At 33.1% G+C, this 21,456-nt stretch overlaps 1 protein-coding gene across 3 annotated transcripts; it reads right to left on the bottom strand.

Annotated features, from left to right (window-relative positions):
- Positions 1 to 1,672: 1,672 nt before the first annotated feature.
- On the bottom strand, positions 1,673 to 21,437 carry LOC133206028 (anamorsin homolog). 3 transcript variants are annotated; one of them, XM_061341935.1, is made up of 7 exons: positions 21,411 to 21,437; positions 19,940 to 20,120; positions 19,268 to 19,494; positions 17,502 to 17,658; positions 7,394 to 7,534; positions 7,076 to 7,197; positions 1,673 to 2,308 (listed from the first exon to the last, which is right to left on the bottom strand). In XM_061341935.1, exons 2-7 carry the CDS (start codon positions 20,103 to 20,105, stop codon positions 2,195 to 2,197), a joined length of 927 nt encoding a protein of 308 aa, XP_061197919.1. In that variant the 5' UTR covers positions 20,106 to 20,120; positions 21,411 to 21,437; the 3' UTR covers positions 1,673 to 2,194. The 3 variants fall into 3 exon arrangements, with proteins under 3 accessions (XP_061197919.1, XP_061197917.1, XP_061197918.1); XM_061341933.1 differs by having other exon boundaries at positions 7,394 to 7,537; XM_061341934.1 differs by having other exon boundaries at positions 7,394 to 7,537; positions 21,396 to 21,415.
- Between the last annotated feature and the right edge of the window lie 19 nt (positions 21,438 to 21,456).

Below are 21,456 nucleotides of genomic sequence, written 5' to 3' on the forward strand. Positions count from 1 at the left end.
ACCTCCACGATAAAGCTCGCGCCGATAAGCCTTGAAATTTATAATATTTTTTGAAAAAAATACCTGAGTGTTTATATTAAGGGAAAAGTACCTTGGGATCATATTTTGACGCAAAGTATTTTAGAATAACTGGGTTTTAGATCATGTTTGACCACAACATTTACAAAAAAACCGGGACTTGTAACTATTAACTAATTCGTTTAGCTTTAACTGATACACTTTCACAATGAAGTACTTATCTATTCGTAAAGTTAGCCATTGTCAAAAAGCACACACAATAGCTTATTAAACTTAAACCTATAACGCCTTGGTCAGTCAACCTAACCGACACAACAATTAGCTGATAATGCACCTCACTGCCTTAACTCACTTTATTACAATTAATGACTCGACTCGCTCAGTCCTTAATTACTGCCATTGCTTCAATTAATCTCTGTCAGTATTATTTTTGAGTAAAGCTTAAATAAAGAGGCCTTTGACATATAATTCTTCGAGGTCTGGATTTTTAAAAATCTCAACTGTCATTTCTCTGTTACTAACGTGTCGTGATGTGGGCGAATACTTGAAAGTGAATCATTTTTCCGTCCTAAATTTAACTTTTTTTTGGATTTTAACAACCCAAACATGTCAAAGGTTATCTGTAAAAAAAAAATGCACGAGTTCTGCATATTTGCTAAACGTGCACACTGCAGTACAACTCCTTTTAAAATAAAAACACGGGGGGGGGGGGGGGTCAAAATGATATACAAACTTTAGTATCAAAAGGGTGATGATAATTCCTTCTTAACGTATTCAAAAGATTTTACATCTGAACATCATATTTCTTTTATAGGTTTAACAATTTTTTTAAAACTCATAATTTTTTTCATTTGACCACTTCAAAATGATATACAAAATTTAGTATCAAAAAGTTTATGATAATACCTTCTTAACAAACGTATTCAAAAGATTTTACATATGAACATCATATTTCTTTTATGGGTTTTTAAAACTCATAAATCTTAATCTTTTTAAAACTTCCTTCTCTATCAAACTGACACAGACATCAGTTATATTGCTCAATCAATATCTGTAAATTCATCTGAGTGGGAGCCACAGTGACATATTTAAGGACATTTCTTGCAATCCACAAGGTTGATTTTTTAAATATAGAATTTTTACGCAATATTGACTCTTTATCCAAAGATAAAATAAAAAATCAACATAAAAAAAACCCTCAATGATAAGAACTTATCCCCGTAAAATTTGACAATTAAAACCAGTGATTATCAGGGGATCTATGCATCAATGAGGGATACTCCCTAGATTTCTATGAAATATAAATTTAGCTCAGTAGGAATTTTTAAGGTATTTCCAATACTGAACATTTTTACTCTAAATATGGTCTTTGTTTTTGATAGATGTTCTTTTTAACCAAGCCTTTATTGGTTAAAGTTAAAAATGATATTTTACTCTCTTCCCCAATAATCGATGATTCTGCAGTCACTTACTAACGATGAGTCTTGTTTATAAGAGTCATTACTTATCAATAATGAATAATAAAGATGAGATCACCCAAACACTCCAACTTCTCTCTGTTTTTAAATTAACTTCTTAAATTAAACATGGTTATCAAGGATATCAAAGGGACCAAGTGACCTTTTAAAATGACAAATCAAACAAAACACAATCAAGCCATAAAAATATTTTATTTGAAAGACAGTTAAAAATGTACATCATTCTTTTAGCTTAACTAACACATAATACTTCTCAATACAATAAAGAGCATTCATAATTTCATGACTCAGTTAAAAAGTCCACCGTTTCACTGAAAATCCTTATATTGCAATCAACACCCCATCATAAGAATGGGCAGTTAAATATAGCTACTCCTAAAGTTATTCTCTTTCAAGAAGTGAACAGACACAGCCTACATGGATGTAAGTTATGCTGTTCATTTCCAAAATGTAAGGACTTTTGTCTCAAAATTCAAATTCATCTGCATGTACTTTACTTTCCTTTAATTTAACAACAATAAAATTTGTATTTCATACAGGGAATAATTTCAGATAGTATTTAGGACATAAACATTGTAATATGGATCCAAGACCCCCATCCCTCCCACACTTTTCACAGAAATACATAACCAACTTTCACCTTTCTCTTTTTCCAAAAAACAAATTTTATGGTCCATATCTTAATTTTAACCTTTCTGTCATGCATCAGCCTTTAACTGTGTCCCTGACAAAACCACTTTTTCTCCTGGCTTGAAAGCAGGCATTCCCAGGTATGGACAACTGGCACATCTAAATGCATCTCCCAGATAACACTGCAATAGAGGAAAACCCTACTTGACATGGCATACCTGCAGTTGTATTTATAGAAGAGTGAGTCATATCACTTGACCTTGTCAATTGCATTAAGTGGATATCCATGCACATGAATGGAAACAGGAGAATTATAACTTTATTTCATTGAAGAACTCGGAATAAGTGCTACTTCTTTGGTGTAGTACATGTATTTTTAGCTAAAATGATGTGTGAAATATAACAAATATGTGCTCTTTATATTACCAAAATCATATATATTTTTACTTATTCAAATTTATTTTTAAATAAAAGAGATAAATTTCAATTCATCAAATAAAGAAAAGGAATTTATTTGTCCTTATTGTCAGCAGCAAATGAGATTGAAAGAACTTGAATCACCTGTAATCATATAAAACTGAACCCAACTTCAAAGTTTAAACATCTCTTACCATATAAAGGCTTATTGTTTACATGAAAAAATGTGCAAATTATTAAAGAATTTGACCTCACACATAGCCAATCCTGAAATATCTTAATCTATGCAGAAAACAAAAACAAAGAGAAACTGGAGACTAACAAAAACCTTCTAAATGTTTGACAGGTGGGTAGAACGTGATATTTATCAGATACTGTAAACTGAATTTTAAATTAACAAACCTTATAGAAAAGCCCATAACATTGTACTGTTCATTAAAATCATACACAGCAAGACCTTGTTATCTCGAACTCAATGAGACTGAGAAACAAGAGGCCTATGGGCCACAACACTCACCCGAGTTACCTTAACCCTGCTGTTCTTCAAAAGATTTTTAAAAAGATTTTTATATTCCCTTGAAATATTGTGACCCCATATTATGGCCCCATCCTAACTCTAAGGGGTCTCTGAATCCACACACCATGAGCATGCTTCAATATCAATATGAATAACATGGCCTTGCAGTTATGGAGAAAAAATTCTTTCTCTGTATACATGCATTTTGTAAAATTTGATCCTGATTTTAGCCAATTCTAACCTGGGGCAATAATTAAAAAAAATAAATTAAATTCACACAATATGGGAATGTTTGCAAAGTAATAGTTTTATTGTCTTAAGCAGAATTGTTTAAAATTTCTTGTATTATGAATTCCGTGAGTTGAGCAGTTTAGAATCTACACTACCTCAGGAAACCTTCACATAAGTTTCATCTTCTCTGGTCCAGTGGTTCTTGAAAAGATTTTTTTTATATATTTCAATGTAAAATTCTGATCCCAAATTGTAGCCCTACCTTTCCCCTGGGGGTCATAATTTGAACAATTGGAATCTACACTTCCTCAGGAAGTTTCCACATTAGTTTCACCTTTTTCTGGTCTAGATGTTCTTGAGAAGAAGATTTTTCTTACATACAAGAGCCATTCAAAAACTATGCAGATTCTGCTATTATTTATTTTTACTGACGTCAAATAACGATGAAATTTTACAGAAACATATTTCTTAATGATTTTAGTAAAATTTTGGAACAATTTTTTTGATAATAATTAATTTCTCTTTAAATACTGCTGTTTTCATATTGCCGTTGGTGGTGTAAAGAGCATGGCAAAAAATTTGAAAAACCATCTTATATATTGTTACATTATTATGACGTCGAGTAATTTGATGGAGCAGCGTACTTTTGTCAAATTATAAGTAGAATATGGAAAAGGCCAACAGAGACCCAAAATATTATACAGATGACTCTCGATCTCTCGAAGTTCAAGGGACTGTAAGAAAAGTTCGAGAGATTGGGGGGTTCCAGAGATGGAAAATGAATAAAATCCGGAATTTTCAGTTCTGATCATCGTTCTACTATTATACATACCGTAAGTAAATGTTGATAATGTCATTACACGTTTTCATTCGTATTTTACATGTAATTCACTTGATTTCAACTTCAATGATCATATTTTGAATAAATAAAATGATTATTTTAAGTTTCAATATTTATTTGTTCTCATTTCACGATTACAATAAACCTGAATAGCAATTGTCGATTTGGTTATCCCCCGGGCCTGATCAGGTCCTTCACAAGATTGCTCGTAATCGGTATTCAATTTTTGAGATAGGATTTCTTGTGCAATTTTGCCAAACTGGGTAGACTCTAATAATATTAAAGTTCAAAATCTATGGAAAATTACTGACACATCCCTAAATTATTTTCTCAAAATTATCGTGTCGTCCAGTCAAAATAAGTTGAAGCGATTTGTTTATAATTTACCAATCAACCAATTAATTATATCAACACTCGGATGACTCACAGTTGTAGTATCATCTATGTAAACACCCAATTAACGCGTCCATCCCAGCCCAGGCGGTTACTGTTATCCAAGTAAGTCCAAGCTGCATTAATTTTATGCTTGACTGACGTGTATACATGCGCAATCAAAACTTTGAGAGATAGAGAGTAAAAAACAATGAAATGTGTGTAACGGGACCCAGGTCTTGGTTCGAGAAATAGAGAACTTCGAGAGATCGGGAGTTCGAGAGATCATGAGTAAATTTGCTTAGTTATATAGAGGAAAAAAACAGGACCGGAGGTTCACTTTGAGAGATTGAGAACTTCGAGTGATAGGAGTTCGAGCCATCGAGAGTCACCTGTACTTGATGAAACATGTAGCAAACCAGTGATATGCCAGACATCTGTCTACAAAAAGCACAAGAAAATTTCAGAGGGTTGGACCTTAGTTAAAAACGTTTTGGGAGGGGTTGGAAGAAGATCATCGACAAAAACTTGATCTGGACTGTTACTGTTTTTAAGAGCAACTGAAGTCACAGAATACTTCAGAAGTAGTTGCAGTTTTAGAGTTTAAAACAAACAAGATTTAAAATACTTTACTAGTTTTATAGTTTCCAAGCTGGTCTAGAAATGATTTATAGAAGTTTATAATGTTAATAACCCTCTGCTGTGCCCCCCAACCCCTGGGGGTCATAATTTGAACAAACTTGATTCTAAAATATCTAAGGTTGCTTTTGTATAAATATGACTAATAATGGCTTAGTTGTTCTTGAGAAGAAGATTTTTAAAGATATTTCCTATGTAAAGTGTATGATCAGGTTCTTACAAGGGATACATAGGTATTCCTTTTACTCTGTCTGAGTTAATGATTGGAATGATTATTAAGACTGCTCTGTCTGAGGGTAAATCACACACTACTAAAATTTTTCTCTTATCTAGAGACACGGACTAAGTAAGGTACTACTTGCACCGTGTTTCTCCCCTAGGTTCCTATTGATAGATAGGAACTATGTGTCTCAATCATTATCAGACTTACTACACCCAGAAATTAATACCAATTCCCTAGGATACTTGCCACTGGTGCTTATAACTTTTATACTTTTATTTTGCACTTACCCTTCTATATTACTGATTCAACTGCCAACATCTTCAGCTAGCTTCTGAATGCCTGACATTCCCAAAGCTTTGCCTTACATACCCTTTGGCTAGTCCATTCCACTAATGTCAGGTCATTCCACTATTTGAAGTCTTCAATGTGTTTATGCAAATGCCCCTTCACCATTACACCTATATATTTCTATGTAAAACTCTGACCTACTGTTGTGGCCCCGCCTTACTCCTGGGGGTCATGATTTGAACAAACTTGAATCTACACTACCTGAGGATACTTCTTTATTAATGACTAATAATGGCTTAGCTGTTCTTGAGAAGAAGATTTTTAAAGACATTTGCTATACATTCCTATGTAAAACCTCGACCCCCTCTTGTGGCCCCACCCTACCCCTGGGGGCTATGAACAAATCTCAATCAAGAGTATGTAATAAAGCTTTCACATAAGTTCCATCTTTTCTTGCCCAGTGGTTCTTGAGAGGAAGATTTTTAAAATATGCCACCAAATATTCACAAATTCTTAATTATCTCCCCTTGAAAGAGGGCTTGGCACTTCCTGTGAACAAACTTAAATCCCCTTCACCCAAGGATGCTTTGTGGCAAGTTTGGTTGAAATTGGCCAAGTGGTTCTTGAGAAGAAGTTGAAAATGTGAAAATTTTACAGATGACGAATGACGGACGGATGCTGGACACTCTTTGATCAGAAAAGCTCACTTGAGCTCAGGTAAGCTAAAAACTAAACAAATATCATATCTTTTCAATTGTAGATGAGTCTGGGAAAAAATTACCCATTACTCAATATTTTTATATTAAAAGGGTTTGGTATGAGGTTTAGCACCTCTGGTTTTGAAGAAAGGTATGGCTTGATATTCAAAATAAATTACAGAATGCTGAGTATCACCTGCTATTACACATGTATCATTTATATATATTTTCCATTCTACAAGGATTGGTTAACCTGGGGGCAATGTCATTTGATCTGAATGGGAATCCCCGAAACAAATGCTGCTGTGTGTTTACAGCAAGAACCAGGTGCGAAAAGTGCACAGGTGTAAACCGTTCAATTAATTTTAAGTTACTTAATAATATAACATTTATCTGGTATAGATGATGAGGAATTTAAACAAATTCACAAATAGAATAGTTTGAAAAACTTCAGTCCTTCAGTCAGTAACAGCAGTCATGTATGGTTTTACTGGATGTCTGGTTTGAGTGCCTCAATGTCTTTCGTTTAGCCTCATACATAAAAATGTAGATTCTGGAACTCAGACTAACAATATTTTATTAATTAAATGTTTCTGTTTTTGTCTTATTTCATTTGCAGATTAAGAATCACTACATCTGTTTGCAAACCACTTTTCTGTCAAGACAAAAACTTTTTATGAGTTGTGACTCAATGAGACACACTGATATTTAACCAATACTTACACTTCCACAAGCTGAGGTAGCAGTCTTTTTCTTGCTTTTAGCCTCTGCCTCAAGTTCCTCAGATAATCCACAGGTACAGTTTTTACAGGCCTTCTTTTTCTTCGGACCATCACCACATGTTGCTAAAAGTAAAGAATTAATCCATGAAAATGACAAATAAAATAGTTTAACAAAACAAATTAGAGATGCATATTAACTGTAACAAAAATAAATTTCAATACAAAGTCTTTGTCACTGCAATATAATTTGATGACAAAGAGAATGAGTGCACCAATGTAATCTGAAGAGAACCTGTGACAGTAACAGAAAAATAGTCACCTCGGAGGGATGAAGGGTCAGGCTTTTTAAAGTCATCTTCATCTAAGAGGGCATCATCATCCACCAGTTCCACATCATCATCTAGCATGTCTGAGGCTGACAGGGACCACACCTTAGCCACATCTTCCTGTGATTTTTCTGCTGCTTGGAATTTAAAATACTGAATATTAGACTAGTGGCAAACATAAAAAAAATCAATTATCTTCAACACGAATATAAACTAGTGCTAATTGTAACGGGAACCGTTACAGATGTTCCCCAAACGGCTCCCCAATCCCTTATGATGCCTCATTCCCTACAAGCTTCAATAAATTAGACAATACTTTTGTAATATAGATGTACACTTTATTTTAAAGGGTATTTCATTGGAAAACTACTCCGATATAGCCATATGGGTATTAGCCAATCAAATTTCAGTGCATGGGCTTGCACATGTTTTCTATATTTTTCACATTAATTTTCTTATAGTGTCTCACAATACATACAGTTGTGTTAAATATTAAAGAATTTCATTGAAAAATAAGAGAGATGTAACCCTTTAAGTATTAGCCAATCAGAATTCAGCATACGCACATGCATGGCCTTGCATTCAATTTTGATAGTATCATAATGTAGGAGCTCTATGTGTCTATCCATGTCGTAAATTTCATCCTGTTTTGTTGAAAACCAAGGGAGTTATAGACATTTAAAGTTTCAACCAATCAGATTGCAACACACCTGCATGCGCGTGTTTTCAAGAAATTTCCGATATATCATGTTGTAGCACCTTATAATATATACTTATATTCTAAATTTCAAAGTATTTTGTCAAAAAACAAGGAAATTATTGAGATTTTTGTATCAGCCAATCAGAGAAGAGCGCACATGCATGCGCGTGAGTTCACGCTAGTTTGACCATGTTATCTTGTCTAGACTACTAATGTATCTTTATGTTTTGAGTTTCAAAGCGTTTCATCAAGAAATATAAAAGTTACGGCTTCATCAAGTATATCAGTTATTTCACTCATTGCACGCGCGCGCACGTGCATGCATGTGCGCGCAAAATGACCTTCGTTCCGAACACCTACACAACATGCCTATTAACCCTAAAAAGGTTTCATGTCAATCGGATGAGTGGTTCTATGAGAACACTCCCGGACAAAAAAGTACCGGAGAAGAAAGTAGAAAAAAAGAATAATAATAATAACTAGATGCATTTCTTGTTGCCAGGGCAACAAGTGGTCTTCCGACCGAACTTTTCACCAGATCGCTGTGCTACCTCACTTCATTTAATACTTTATTGAAGGTATTTATTGTTTGCGTTTATGTAACACAGTCTTTCAACATAGATCATGATTAATAAAGGATTTCTGTAGAATCTCTGTTAAAAAAGCTTTAAAAAATAAGCAAAAACTATCATACATGTCTTCACAGAGAGAAATATCATTTACAACTGAAAAAAGAGAGAAACAATCTCCCGCCCCAGCAGGATTCGAACCCGCAACAATACGAGAAAGTTTGGATCGGTCATATCTTTGCAATAAATGCATCAATCAAAATGATGACAACATACTTAGAACTCTAAGAAGACTCTCTATTAACCTTGTAAATCCCAGAGAAAAAATATTGAAAAACAAAAAAGTTACAAATTTAACATTTTTGAATTCACCTCCGTTTGTGACCGGAAGTATGAACGACGAAAAATTATTGTCGATCAACATATCTACATTTGATGCTCTATCACCTCAGGAAGTTTCCTATTCATATCTTATCATATATATCGGAAGACCTTAATAATAACTAGTAAACTAATTATCAGAGAACAATTAGAGGCCTTTCCACCTTTTTAAGTGTTTTCGTGTCATTTGGGCTATAAAAAAAAGAAAAATGCAAAAAAAAAAAAAAAAAAAAAAAAAAAAAAAAAATGAAAAAAAAAAAAAAAAAAAAAAAAAAAAAAAAAATGAAAAAAAAAAAAAAAAAAAAAAATTGCTCCTCCAGCTGGAATCGAACTCAAAACCCTTGGTTTGAAAGGCAGGTGCGCTAACCACTGCGCTACACATTCCGATAAAATTGGATAAGTTAATTGTTTAAGACTATAGAATTAATACAAGCGTATTTTTAGAATCGGTAGGGGAAGAAAGAAGTTCCGTAAAAGGAAATAGTTCCTGAACTTGCAAGCAGTATATAAAATAACAAGGGACGGGCTGCGTGAGAAAACCTTAACACTGTTCCCTAATGAAAATGTATTAATGGACTGTAGCCCGATTCATCGATATTATGAGCATGCTGAATTTTTTGTAAATAGCTTCGTTAAAAGCGTAAAGGATCGGGTTCGGATTTTAACATTTCTGACTGAATATCCTGAAATAAATATGAAACATTTAAATAAGCATTTCTTTGGGTTAGATTAAATATGTGTCGCACAAATCAAACTCCCAACATGCATTTTTAGAAGGGAAACACGACAATGAAAGCGAGAATTGTTTTTAATATACCGAAAATCGCTATTTCTGGAAACTGATTAATTCTAAATAAAAATCAAATAAATTCCAAATGTAAAAGAGAGAGAGAATGCTTGGTATTAAAATGTCCTATCATATCAGGAAAATCGAATGCTACTAACGACATCTGAAGAAATAGCCGATAAAAGGTTTAGATCATTTCTTCGTTCACCTGCACTTTAATTTCAAACACAACAGAACTTGTAGTTTTTGCCGTGAAACTTCATGACTTCTATAAACTTATAAGACTCACCGTAAAACTCTCAAGAAAGTTTCTCTGAGGTCTATACTACATTTGTACCAAATATGGTGTCGATCCGAGGTCTGGTTTGAATTTTACAGAAATATTCTACGTTGTTGTTGATGTGATTTTTTTTTAAGAAGGGGGGGGGGGATTAATTATTTATTTTATGCCTCTTTTAAACTAAGAATTATAACTACTTTCACATCTTTAAGCCTGATTGTGCCCTTTGGGTCAAGGTCAAAGGTCAAGGTCATTTAAAAAAAAAAACAACAACAAGGAAATCTTAACTTTCTATGTTTTTACCTGATACTGGAGCTGGATGCATGTCCTTACTTTTCATTTGACCCAATGTCAAAGTCAAAGGTCAAGGTCAAAGTTCAAGGTCATTTGGTGAATTGCTACATTTTACACATATATAAGGAATTATTTCTTATGTTTTTAATGACTTTGACCTTGACCTATATTTCAAGGTCAAAGTCAAATATGCCGACGCAGTTGGTCCCATGTCTCTAGGATACACCGTTTTCAAAAAAAGTTCATTAAGTGTAAGCAGCATAAACTTTCAGGGGCAGTAATTCATACAAGGGACCAAAGAATGCTTTTGCAATGATAGAATGAAGAGAGTACTAAATGAGTCGAAGACACTGATGAAGGCTTGGAATCTCTACGGAGGAGTAGCGATAACAAGGTTTTATTGCAAAAGGGGTGACAACTTTTGAATGGGTCAAGCTTTGGGGACAAGAATGAAATCCTTAAAATAGTTTTAGAAGGACATATTATAGATGCAAAGATATTCAGTATATGTCGAAAGGTTTTCTACAGAATCTGTGACAAAAAAGCTTTTAAAAATCAGCTAAAACTACCATACATGTTTTCAAAGAGAGAGAAGTCATTAGCAACTGAAAAAAAGAGAAAAACAAAGAAAAAAAAATTAACTGCCTCCAGCAGGATTCGAACCCCAGACAGTGGGACAAAGTTTGGATCGATCAATATCTTTGCAATTAATGCACGCATCAAAATATTGAATACATATTGAGAATTCTTTTAAGACACTCTATAAACCCTGTAAATCCTAAAGAAAAATATTGAAAAACAAAAAAGTAGAAAAATTGGACTTTTTGAATTCACTTCCGTTTGCGACCGGAAGTGCCGACGACGAAAAATAAAGGTCGTTCCCCATATTGGAATCTGATGTTCTATCTATTCATTGAGTTTCAATTTCATATCTTAAGCCGTTCTTGAGAAAAATTCTGGACAAAATGCCATTTAAAAAATACAAATTTCCCCATAAATCGTGAACGGAAGAGAATGTTGAAAAAATGAAAAACACGTCTGGAGATATTTACATGATGCATCTTCCCTGAGAAAATCTCTGAAATCTGCTAGCTCACAGCTGAGATATCGCCGTAACTATGAAAAAAAGAATAATAATAATAATAATAATAGAAAACAGACGGAAAACAATAAGGTCTTCCGAAGGAAGTCGGAAGACCTTAACTAGAAACTCATTGCGAGCAATGAGAGGTCTTCCGTCCGATTCTGAAAATAAAAACGAAAATTCAAGCTGAAAAAGTGATAAAAGAAATTCAGACATCTTGGGAGATTAAACCCTGGTCGTCAGCGTGAAAATCCAACGTGCTAACCATTAACCATTCACCTTTTTGCATCACTTCCTGTCACGATCGGAAGTAACGGCGATACAAGATTTTGTCACGATTCAAATAAACTGATGACTGACTATCAGTCCTGAAAGTTTTAGACTTCAGTCCTTTATTGTTGCCGAGCAATATTGTTAGAACAAATTCTAATTTTGAGGACAGGTAAACACGCGACCGGAAGTGAATTTTATAAAAATCTCTGACTTTTCTCTAGACATTTGCAGTATTTACAACATACATAAAATTATTTCAAGTACTTTATCGATAAGCAATATTTCCGAGAATGTTAAATATAAAAATAACGTAGTTTATCTCCTAAAACCGGAAGTTGACATCTTTCGAATCTGAGAAAAAGATGCAATAAAGTTATGCAATTTTTAATTAAAAAAAGAAAAGTTGAAATTTTCAATTTCTTTGATCACTTCCTGTGACGACCGGAAGTGACGGCTGACGCTCTGAACCCAAATGGTTTTGCCTACATCTTAAGGTCTGTTGCTCAAATAAGTTTGGTGTCTTAATCTCTCACCGTTTCCGAGATCTTGCTCAGACAACTTCTCATTTTGAGGACAGGAAAACACGCGACCGGAAGTGAATTTTACAAAGATATTTGAGGTTACTCTAGATATTTGCAGTCTAAATAACATATTTAAAATTCATTTCAAATACTTTATCTACAAAGGATATTAATGGGAAAGAAAAATACTCAAATTATGTAGTTTTTCTCTTATAACCGGAAGTTGTTTTTATTTCCGGTGGGACCAACATCTTTCGAATCTGAGAAAAAGATGCAATAAAGAGATGCAATTTTTAATTAAAAAAAGAAAAGTTGAAATTTCCGATTTCTTTGATCACTTCCTGTGACGACCGGAAGTGACGACTGACGCTCTGAACCCAAATGGTTTTGCCTACATCTTAAGGTCTGTTGCTCAAATAAGTTTGGTGTCTTAATCACTCACCGTTTCCGAGATCTTGCTCAGACAACTTCTCATTTTGAGGACAGGAAAACACGCGACCGGAAGTGAATTTTATAAAGATATTTGAGGTTACTCTAGATATTTGCAGTCTAAATAACATATTTAAAATTCATTTCAAATACTTTATCTACAAAGGATATTAATGGGAAAGAAAAATACTCAAATTATGTAGGTTTTCTCTTATAACCGGAAGTTGTCGTTTTTATTTCCGGTGGGACCAACATCTTTCGAATCTGAGAAAAAGATGCAATAAAGAGATGCAATTTTTAATTAAAAAAAGAAAAGTTGAAATTTTCGATTTCTTTGATCACTTCCTGTGACGACCGGAAGTGACGACTGACGCTCTGAACCCAAATGGTTTTGCCTACATCTTAAGGTCTGTTGCTCATATAAGTTTGGTGTCTTAATCACTCACCGTTTCCGAGATCTTGCTCAGACAACTTCTCATTTTGAGGACAGGAAAACACGCGACCGGAAGTGAATTTTACAAAGATATTTGAGGTTACTCTAGATATTTGCAGTCTAAATAACATATTTAAAATTCATTTCAAATACTTTATCTACAAAGGATATTAATGGGAAAGAAAAATACTCAAATTATGTAGGTTTTCTCTTATAACCGGAAGTTGACGTTTTTGTTTCCAGTGGGACCAACATATTTCGAAACTACAAAAGAGATGCAATAATGTGATGTAAGTATTGATTTAAAAAAAGAAAGTTGAAATTTTACGATTTCTTTGATCACTTCCGTAAACGACCGGAAGTGCCGACGACGAACGAAAAGGCAATTCTGCAAATTTAGAAGTCACGTTCTATGCTCTCCAATAAGTCTCCAGTTCATATCTTTAGCCATTCTTGAAAAAAAGGGGCGACAAAATTTCATTTTAAAATCAGGAAATTGCCCGTAACTTGGAACCAAAATGGAATTTTCCAAATTTTCCTTGTGATGAACAAAGTTCATACAATGACTGATTTTTCCTGAAAGTTTCATTGAAAACGACTGAATACTTTTTGAGAAATCGCGTGCACAAAATTTTGTCAAAAAAAAGAATAATAATAATAATAATAAGAAACAGTAGAATCACTATAAGGTCTTCCGTGAAGACGGAAGACCTTAATAATAATAATAAGAAGAAACAGAGTAAAAACAATATGTTCCCAAACTTCGTTTGGGGAACATAATTATTGTTTACTGGTAATCCATATTTAAGACCTGCATTTTTAAAGTCTTTGAAGTAACTTTTTTTTAGACCTGCATTTTTTTCAAGTCCTTGATTTAACCTTGTTCACTATTTTTCAAGATCTGTATTTTTGAGGTCTTGGAAGTCCTGGCCCATTTTTAATGAGGAAAAAAAAACATGGCTACATAAGTGAGACAGTATTGCAAGTGTCTTAAATAAGAGAAATAATGATATTATATGGTTTGTAAGATTTTAATCTTTCTTGCATTTGCATTTGTACGCAATATACACAACACAGAGAAATAGGTTTTACAAAGTGAGAATAAATTACTTCTTACTACATATCATAGTTCACACCCTATGGATTTACAGTAACTGGTAAATTTAACATCAAGTGTTATCATTATTGCCCCCCTCTTTTCTAAAAATTCTCTCCTTGAAATAAAATTTGTACATACATGTATATTTCGAACTGAGAATGACAAAATTAGTGTAAAATTAAAAAAGGGAGATGACCCCTATGAATATCAGTTTTGTTTGATTAAAAACTTAACATCAACAACAACAACAAAATAAATGACATTGCTGTAAATTAGAAAAAAAAAATGCACTCCTATATTTTGGGAATTTTTTTCTTTAAAATTTTTTTTTTTTTTTTTTTTTTTTACATTTTCTAAAGGACAAATTTTCACCAAATCTCAAAGTCCAAGAGGCTATAAAAAATATTCCCGAACTTAAACTTCAATTTCCATTTTTTTTTTTTTTAAATCCACTTAAAACATTATAGTTCTTAATTAACCACATCACAACAATTAAAACAGTTTATTTGGAATAATTTTTTTTAAAAATTTTATATGACACTGAAAAGATTTTTTCCCTTATATTTCCATACATAAACAATAATATCTTTTAAAGCAACACATATAAATCATGCATATAAATTATGCTTGGAAAAAGCTTTTTGAGAATTGTCTTCTGCTGCTTTAATGGATAATAATTATTACAGTTTGCACTGGTTTAAATAAAATTTTAATGGGATTAACAGAATTATATATTTATAAAATTTATAGCATTATATAGAAAATAAATATTGATACAGAGTGACCATTTTTTTCTCATTGATTTTCCTTCATTTTTTTCTTTCTTTCTTTTTCAGTAAATACGGAGCTTTTGAATACATGCATTTTTTTCAATAGATAAGCAAGAAAGTAGCTTAGAATTTTTCTACTCGGTCATGGAAATAATAAATCATATTTCTGTACTGAAAAGAAAGGAAAGGAGAAATAAACTAAAATCGCAGCTTGTAAAATTGATATTGCTTTAATGCTGAAAATAGAAATCAATGACATTCAAGATATAAAAATCAGACAAAGATAATTGAAAAATGTATGATAGAATTTTTTAATCTTAAATACATGTATACACCAAGTGTTGATGTAAAGTTCTACAGTGGTAATCATCACATCTAAACTGTATTTTTATTTGTAAATGTTGTTATTTGCACCAATTTAACATAATTATTTTCGAACTCTCTATCGCATAAAAAATAATACAAGTTAACTCAAACTAGAACTGTCCAAAAGGGACAAATACCCCCTGCTGGGTTTTTCAGAGAAGGTACCAAATCACTAATGTTTTCTAGATGTGAGAGGTGTTCACAATTTGCTTAAACATTTAGAGTGAAAATTTAATTACTCATATTTTTTTAATGAATGAAACTAAGGTGCAGCCTAATAAAACATCAATGCTAGTAATTACAGTATTTTTTAATTACATTGAAAAAATAGTTTGCAACTATCTGTCATCTTTGTGAGACATGACACTCTGCAAATTGATTGTTGAAAAAAAAATATCATAATTAATTATACAAAATCAAACTGATCTTAATACCTTTATATCAAACTCATTTTAAAAATAAAAGGCTGGTTCCAGTAACTATGCATTTTGACAGACATAAATTACAATTAAGAGACTTAGACAACAGAGATCTTTATTTCTTTCTGCCCAATTCCCAGGAGATACAGATAAAACTTGCTTGATCAGAGATGCCCTAACAGCTTCCCACACTGAACTCATTAATTAATCTTTAACTGGATGCATGTCCACTCATTACTCCAAAGGGACAAATGGATTTACACTATCTGCTGTGTCATGTAAAAACTGTTTTTAATACTTTGTGATTTTTTTTTTAGTTCTAATGAGTAGTTTTAAGCTGTAGTTCACATTTTTTTTACAGATGTTCTAGATTCTATGTCTCAAACCTTAGACATGAACCTGAAATGACTAAGTCAATAAAAATGAAAAAAAAAAAAACACCTGTACAATGCAGAAAAATTATCAAATAATGTTAAAAATACCAGGTGGACATCTTCATATGGTAAATAATAAGTGTACAATTTTTCATACAAATCTATGCAATAGTTTCTGGGAACAGATCCGGACAAAACCACATAATAAAAATGAAAAAAAAAACACTTGTAAAATGCAAAAAAATTATCCAATCATGATGAAAATACCAGGTGCACACCTTCATATGGCAAAGAATAAGTGTACAAATTTTCAGACAAATCCTTGCCACAGTTTCCAAGAAATGGTCTGGACAAAATCTTGTCTACAGACAGACGGACAGACAGGCAGGCGGACAAGCTGATTCCAATGTACCCCCCCCCCCCTAAACTTCGTTTGCGGGGGGTATAAAAATATAGTACAAATAAATAAATCAGTAGCAGTGTTTTATTTGCATTAAATTATTTTAAAAATTTTACCAGCGTACTCTCAAGTATACTCTATTGTACTCTGTCAAGTTTAGTGGGACCGGAAAATTTATCGCTCAGTGTGAAAATATCAGGTCATTAACAGATTTACAGAAAAAATAAAATGAATAAATATAAAGTCTGATTTACATCTTAAAGATAATTAGAATTTAAGCTGTAGGCTGATTCTGTTATAGTCCGAGTTTGTGTAGGCCGACTCCGTAATAGTCCGAGTTATTCATAGTCCGAGTTTTTTATGGGACGAGATCGCATGTAATCGATTTAACACATTGTGTTCTTGATTTACTACTGTAGAAGCACAAACATTTTTTTTTATTTTGAAGTAAGAATCTTCAATGAAATTAAATCCCCAGCAAAATTTAGCCCACATACTACAATATAAACATTTGTACCTTATTAGCGATTAGAAAAGCCTCATAAAATCTCACCGAATTAGCAAATTTCTACTGCAGTTCATTTTCACTCTCTTTATAGTGTTGACAATATTTTAAAATTTCTAAACCTACTAAACATGGAGACTGTTACAGGTACCCTGTACCACGCACTTACTTGATACTTTATAAGATATAGAAATACCATGAAATCACTAATTTTCGTGGGGTTCAACTTTTGTTGTTTACATGATATGAAGAGACCCAGGAATTCATTTCCCTCATAAAACGTTAAAATCCTGTCCTGTAAAATGATGTTCCTCCTTTAACCGCAAAATCAAATTCTCTGGAAAGTGTAATTTGTTCTCAAACTACAAAAATTTGACCTCATGGGGATTAGTGATTATACAGTAGATAATTTGTTACCTTTCTTCTTTCCAAATGAGAGTTTGAGTTGAGATGTTGAACCAACTTCATAATTTGGCTTTTTAGATGTAATCTTGACAACCAGGAACTCTTTAGTCAATGAAAGAGAATTTTGTATACTATTCATTTCTTCTGCTGATAAAGCAACTTTTTCTGGCTGAAAATACAAAATGTATTTTTTGTGTTATTTTTTCTGTTTTGTTTTTTTAAAAAACTAAATTGGGGTTAGTTCACTATTTTAACAAATTTGAATCTACACTACATGAGAAAGTTAATGTATCAATCTCAGGCTTTTTGAATCTTCTGTTCTTAGAATTTGTGACCTTTGTTCCTACATCAGTGTTAATGTATATATCTATTTGACATCCCATTGTTGCCCAAGCAATGAAATTAATTGAACATATTTGAACCTACACTACTTATGTTCACTTTAAAAGGCAGTGCACTAATTTTCATACATACCACAAAAATTTAATCATATATATAGGTGCATATTATATACATTACCAAAAAAAGTACAGGTAAACTTCGTTATCTCGACATCGACGGGACCATCGGAAAATGTCGAGATATCCGAGGTGTCGAGATATCAGAGTTGAGACTTGACGTCCAAGATTTCACTGCATAGCAAAAGACTTCAGTATATACATGTAGACTGTAGCTCAACATATTTTAGAATTCCCTCTATTTTCATTAAAAATCTATGAAGTTATTTTTAAATTCTTGTTTATAAAACATGTTCTTTATCGAAATATTTCTAAATTAACAACGTTTCAGCACAAAGTTACAGCATTTGCATGTAACTTGCCTTTTCGTCAGAACAGGAAACGAAATGCGCTCTATAAACTTTGAACCGTATAAAGTCGACATCCGATATACGGGAAAAAAATTAAATGTGGATTATTTTTTTTCTCATTTCTTTCAGGAAGAATGTACATTAACATTCATTTTTTAAAAGAGATTTGTGTATCTAAACTAACGTAGTGTTGTTACAGATGCATGAATTACAGCTGATTCGGTCAATCGTGTCGTTAATTGGATCAGGGACCTATATAGTATATAGGTCTCTGATTGGATTGTTTCCTGTTGAATACATTTTAACTACAAAATATCATTAAAACATCTTTTTATTCCTTAGTTTGAATTTTAGTTACCTTTTCAAATTTAAAAGTTACGTTATGTTTTGATAAAAATAACCGTCTGTACATTTACGCAGAATCGCGTAGATTTAGCAGTGATATTACCCAAGCTGAACATTAAGCAATTTAAAACTTCTCAAAGACGCCGAGGGGCTTGGGATTCACCTACAAACACAATCTATAGAATTAATTAAGCAGCGTGCAGTCAAAACATGGGTGTGAAAGGTGTGAAATTTTGACGACGTCGAGATACCCGGAGTCGTCCGTGCGTGAAGAGCGACCCTATCTGACAAACAGTTAGGTTCAGTAGAGCTGCTAGAGCAGTAAATTGCTGATGTCGACATATACCAGGTAAATTTTGCTCTTGGGACTGTGAATATACGTCGAGATTACCCGGGTTGTCGACATTACCGAGGTCGACATATCAGAGTTTTTGCAAATCATTTATATAGTAAATACTGCCGGGACCGCAAAAGGACGTCGACATATCCCAGGTTGTCGACATATCCGATGTCGAGATACCGAAGTTTACCTGTATGCTGAGACAATACATGGTATGTTTTACAAATCTAGAAAAAAATTAAGTGAGACAACTGTTTGTGCCAACAATAGAATTAAAAATGTTACCTGAGAAATATCCACAAATCCAGATAACTTTACTGTAGAAACAAGTTTGTCTTTTGCTTTTATTGCTCCATTTTCTGAGGCCTCATTCACGGGTTCTATGACAATCAAATCTCCATTTGGTTTTAGAATGCGGCATACTTCACCCAAGGAGTCTGTTGTGTGAAGGTATGAGCAAGGCTGGATCAAACCAGAGATGACTACATCAAATGAGGAGTCAGGATGGGAAGCTGAAATGGTAATCTAAACATACTCATTTACATGAAACTAAAGCATCTACTACATGTTTTAGAACATAATGTTGACCATCACTTTATTCAACAGAGGTTTCTTTTAAATAGTTTGCAGAAGCAGTTAGCCTGCTAAGTAATGCACTAAATAATGATTTTTAAAGATACACCAGTCACCATATGCCTTGGTAAAATTGGCATCCTTGATCATTTAATTCATTATTACTCTGCAAGTCATTGCAAATCACATAGTAGAGAACCAATGTTTAATCCTCAAATTGTAAAGACCCCCATAGAAACTATACCAACCACGCTAAAATGCTTGGTGAAATTATCTATCTATCTATCTATCTATCTATCTATATATCTATATATATATATATATATATATATATATATATATATATATATATATATATATATATATATATATATATAAACTTACATAATGTCAGTCTTTCAATATTTTCCACCTGGACTTTGCCTGTATCCCCCACTTCTTTTCTGAGTTCTTCCACTGCCTGCTGTAGCTTTTCTACCCCTTGGTTACCAGACCATATCAGGAGAACCCTCTGTCCTGTCGATACTCCTAATCCATCAACAATGCCCATATTTCTGGATCAAATCTAAAACATGCAAATGTATGTGTGAAAAATTCCTCTGTATATGTTCAGTAAAAGTAACCATGCAAATAATACAAAGTTCTGGAGTTACAATTTTTTACATGCCTTTAGATTACAACCAAAGTCTAATAAGGGCAGGGGATGCTTACTCCTAGGAAATTACCTCTTAATAGGTGACAGTTTTCAATCAGATTTGGAACATATGGATAAAGAATTACTGTTCCATTCAGTGGGGTAGTCCGAAATATATGATGTTTTCCAGGCTTTTTTCATGATTTTGATATTTTACATGCCAGGAAAACATCAGAACAGGCGCCATTACGAAAACTGGAAATTTCGCTGTCTCCAACCGGAGCTGAATGATATTCGATACTTGCGAACTGAATTAAATGCCGAACTTACAATTTATCAATAGCACAATGCTTCTAATACTCACCAATATTGATGAAAAGAAAATATCACTCTACATTTCGATACAGGTCTTGCAAAATTTTAAAATGCACGAATTGAAAACAAAACTCAAGGGTCTGATAAAATGTTTTCACCGGACTGTATATTTTATAAACAAACCATAAAAATGATGTTGATGAGTACTAAAGGCATTGTTCTATTGATAAGTTGTGAATTCAGCATTTAATTCGGTTCACAAGTATCGAAAATCAACCCGAGAATGCCACCTCCAGTTGGAGGCGGCGAATTTCCAGTTTTCGTAATGGCACCGGTTCTGACGTTTTCCTGGCATGTAAAATATCAAAATCGTAAAAAAGCCAGGAAAACGTCAGATATTTCAGACTATCAGTGGGGGTGCCCATTCTCTACTTGGTGCCCTCTAGCAGTGTGTTCCCATTTTTTTTTTTCAGCTTAACTAACCCGAATCACTTTTTACTTGCTTCCCCAAAAAGTGAAAAATAAAACAACACAGTTCTATAGAGTAACAGCCTCTGTCTCATTTCTTTTTGGGAAGCATTTCCCTCACTTGCATTCTTTAGCCATTTAAATGAAGAATATAAAAGATCCAAGCATGAACAAAAGGAAATCTATGTACAATTATTATATCTTGAGTTGTCATCATTTGATTTACCGATATTTTATAATGCACTGTCACTGTTTGAACTGAACAGGGAGGAAAGGATGAGGAGGGGGAGATGCCTCACATAAAGTACATATAAAGTATTAAATATTCAATCTTTGACATTGTTTTCAAGACTGTGAATTTAAAAACATACTTGATGGACAAGTTCAATCAGTGAAAAAACTGTCAAACAGGATAAAACTCACTTTTTTTCTGTTTACCTTATCAAATTAACTTTATTAAGACCGATGATGTAAATTGTACCGG

The sequence above is a fragment of the Saccostrea echinata genome, unplaced genomic scaffold, assembly GCF_033153115.1.
Source record: "Saccostrea echinata isolate AGI-Se365-2 ecotype Australia unplaced genomic scaffold, CSIRO_AGI_Sech_v1 ptg000054l, whole genome shotgun sequence".
In the NCBI taxonomy this organism is placed as follows: domain Eukaryota; kingdom Metazoa; phylum Mollusca; class Bivalvia; order Ostreida; family Ostreidae; genus Saccostrea; species Saccostrea echinata.

What these genes read in the sequence shown, in the direction of transcription:
- LOC133206028 (XM_061341933.1), bottom strand. Translation starts at nt 20,105, where the DNA reads ATGGGCATTGTTGATGGATTAGGAGTATCGACAGGACAGAGGGTTCTC. An exon ending in TATTGAAAGACTGACATTAT is followed by an intron (nt 19,495 to 19,939) that starts GTAAGTTTATAT and finishes TTACCATTTCAG; the next exon opens with CTTCCCATCCTGACTCCTCA. An exon ending in CTCATTTGGAAAGAAGAAAG is followed by an intron (nt 7,538 to 17,501) that starts GTAACAAATTAT and finishes TTAAATTCCAAG; the next exon opens with CAGCAGAAAAATCACAGGAA.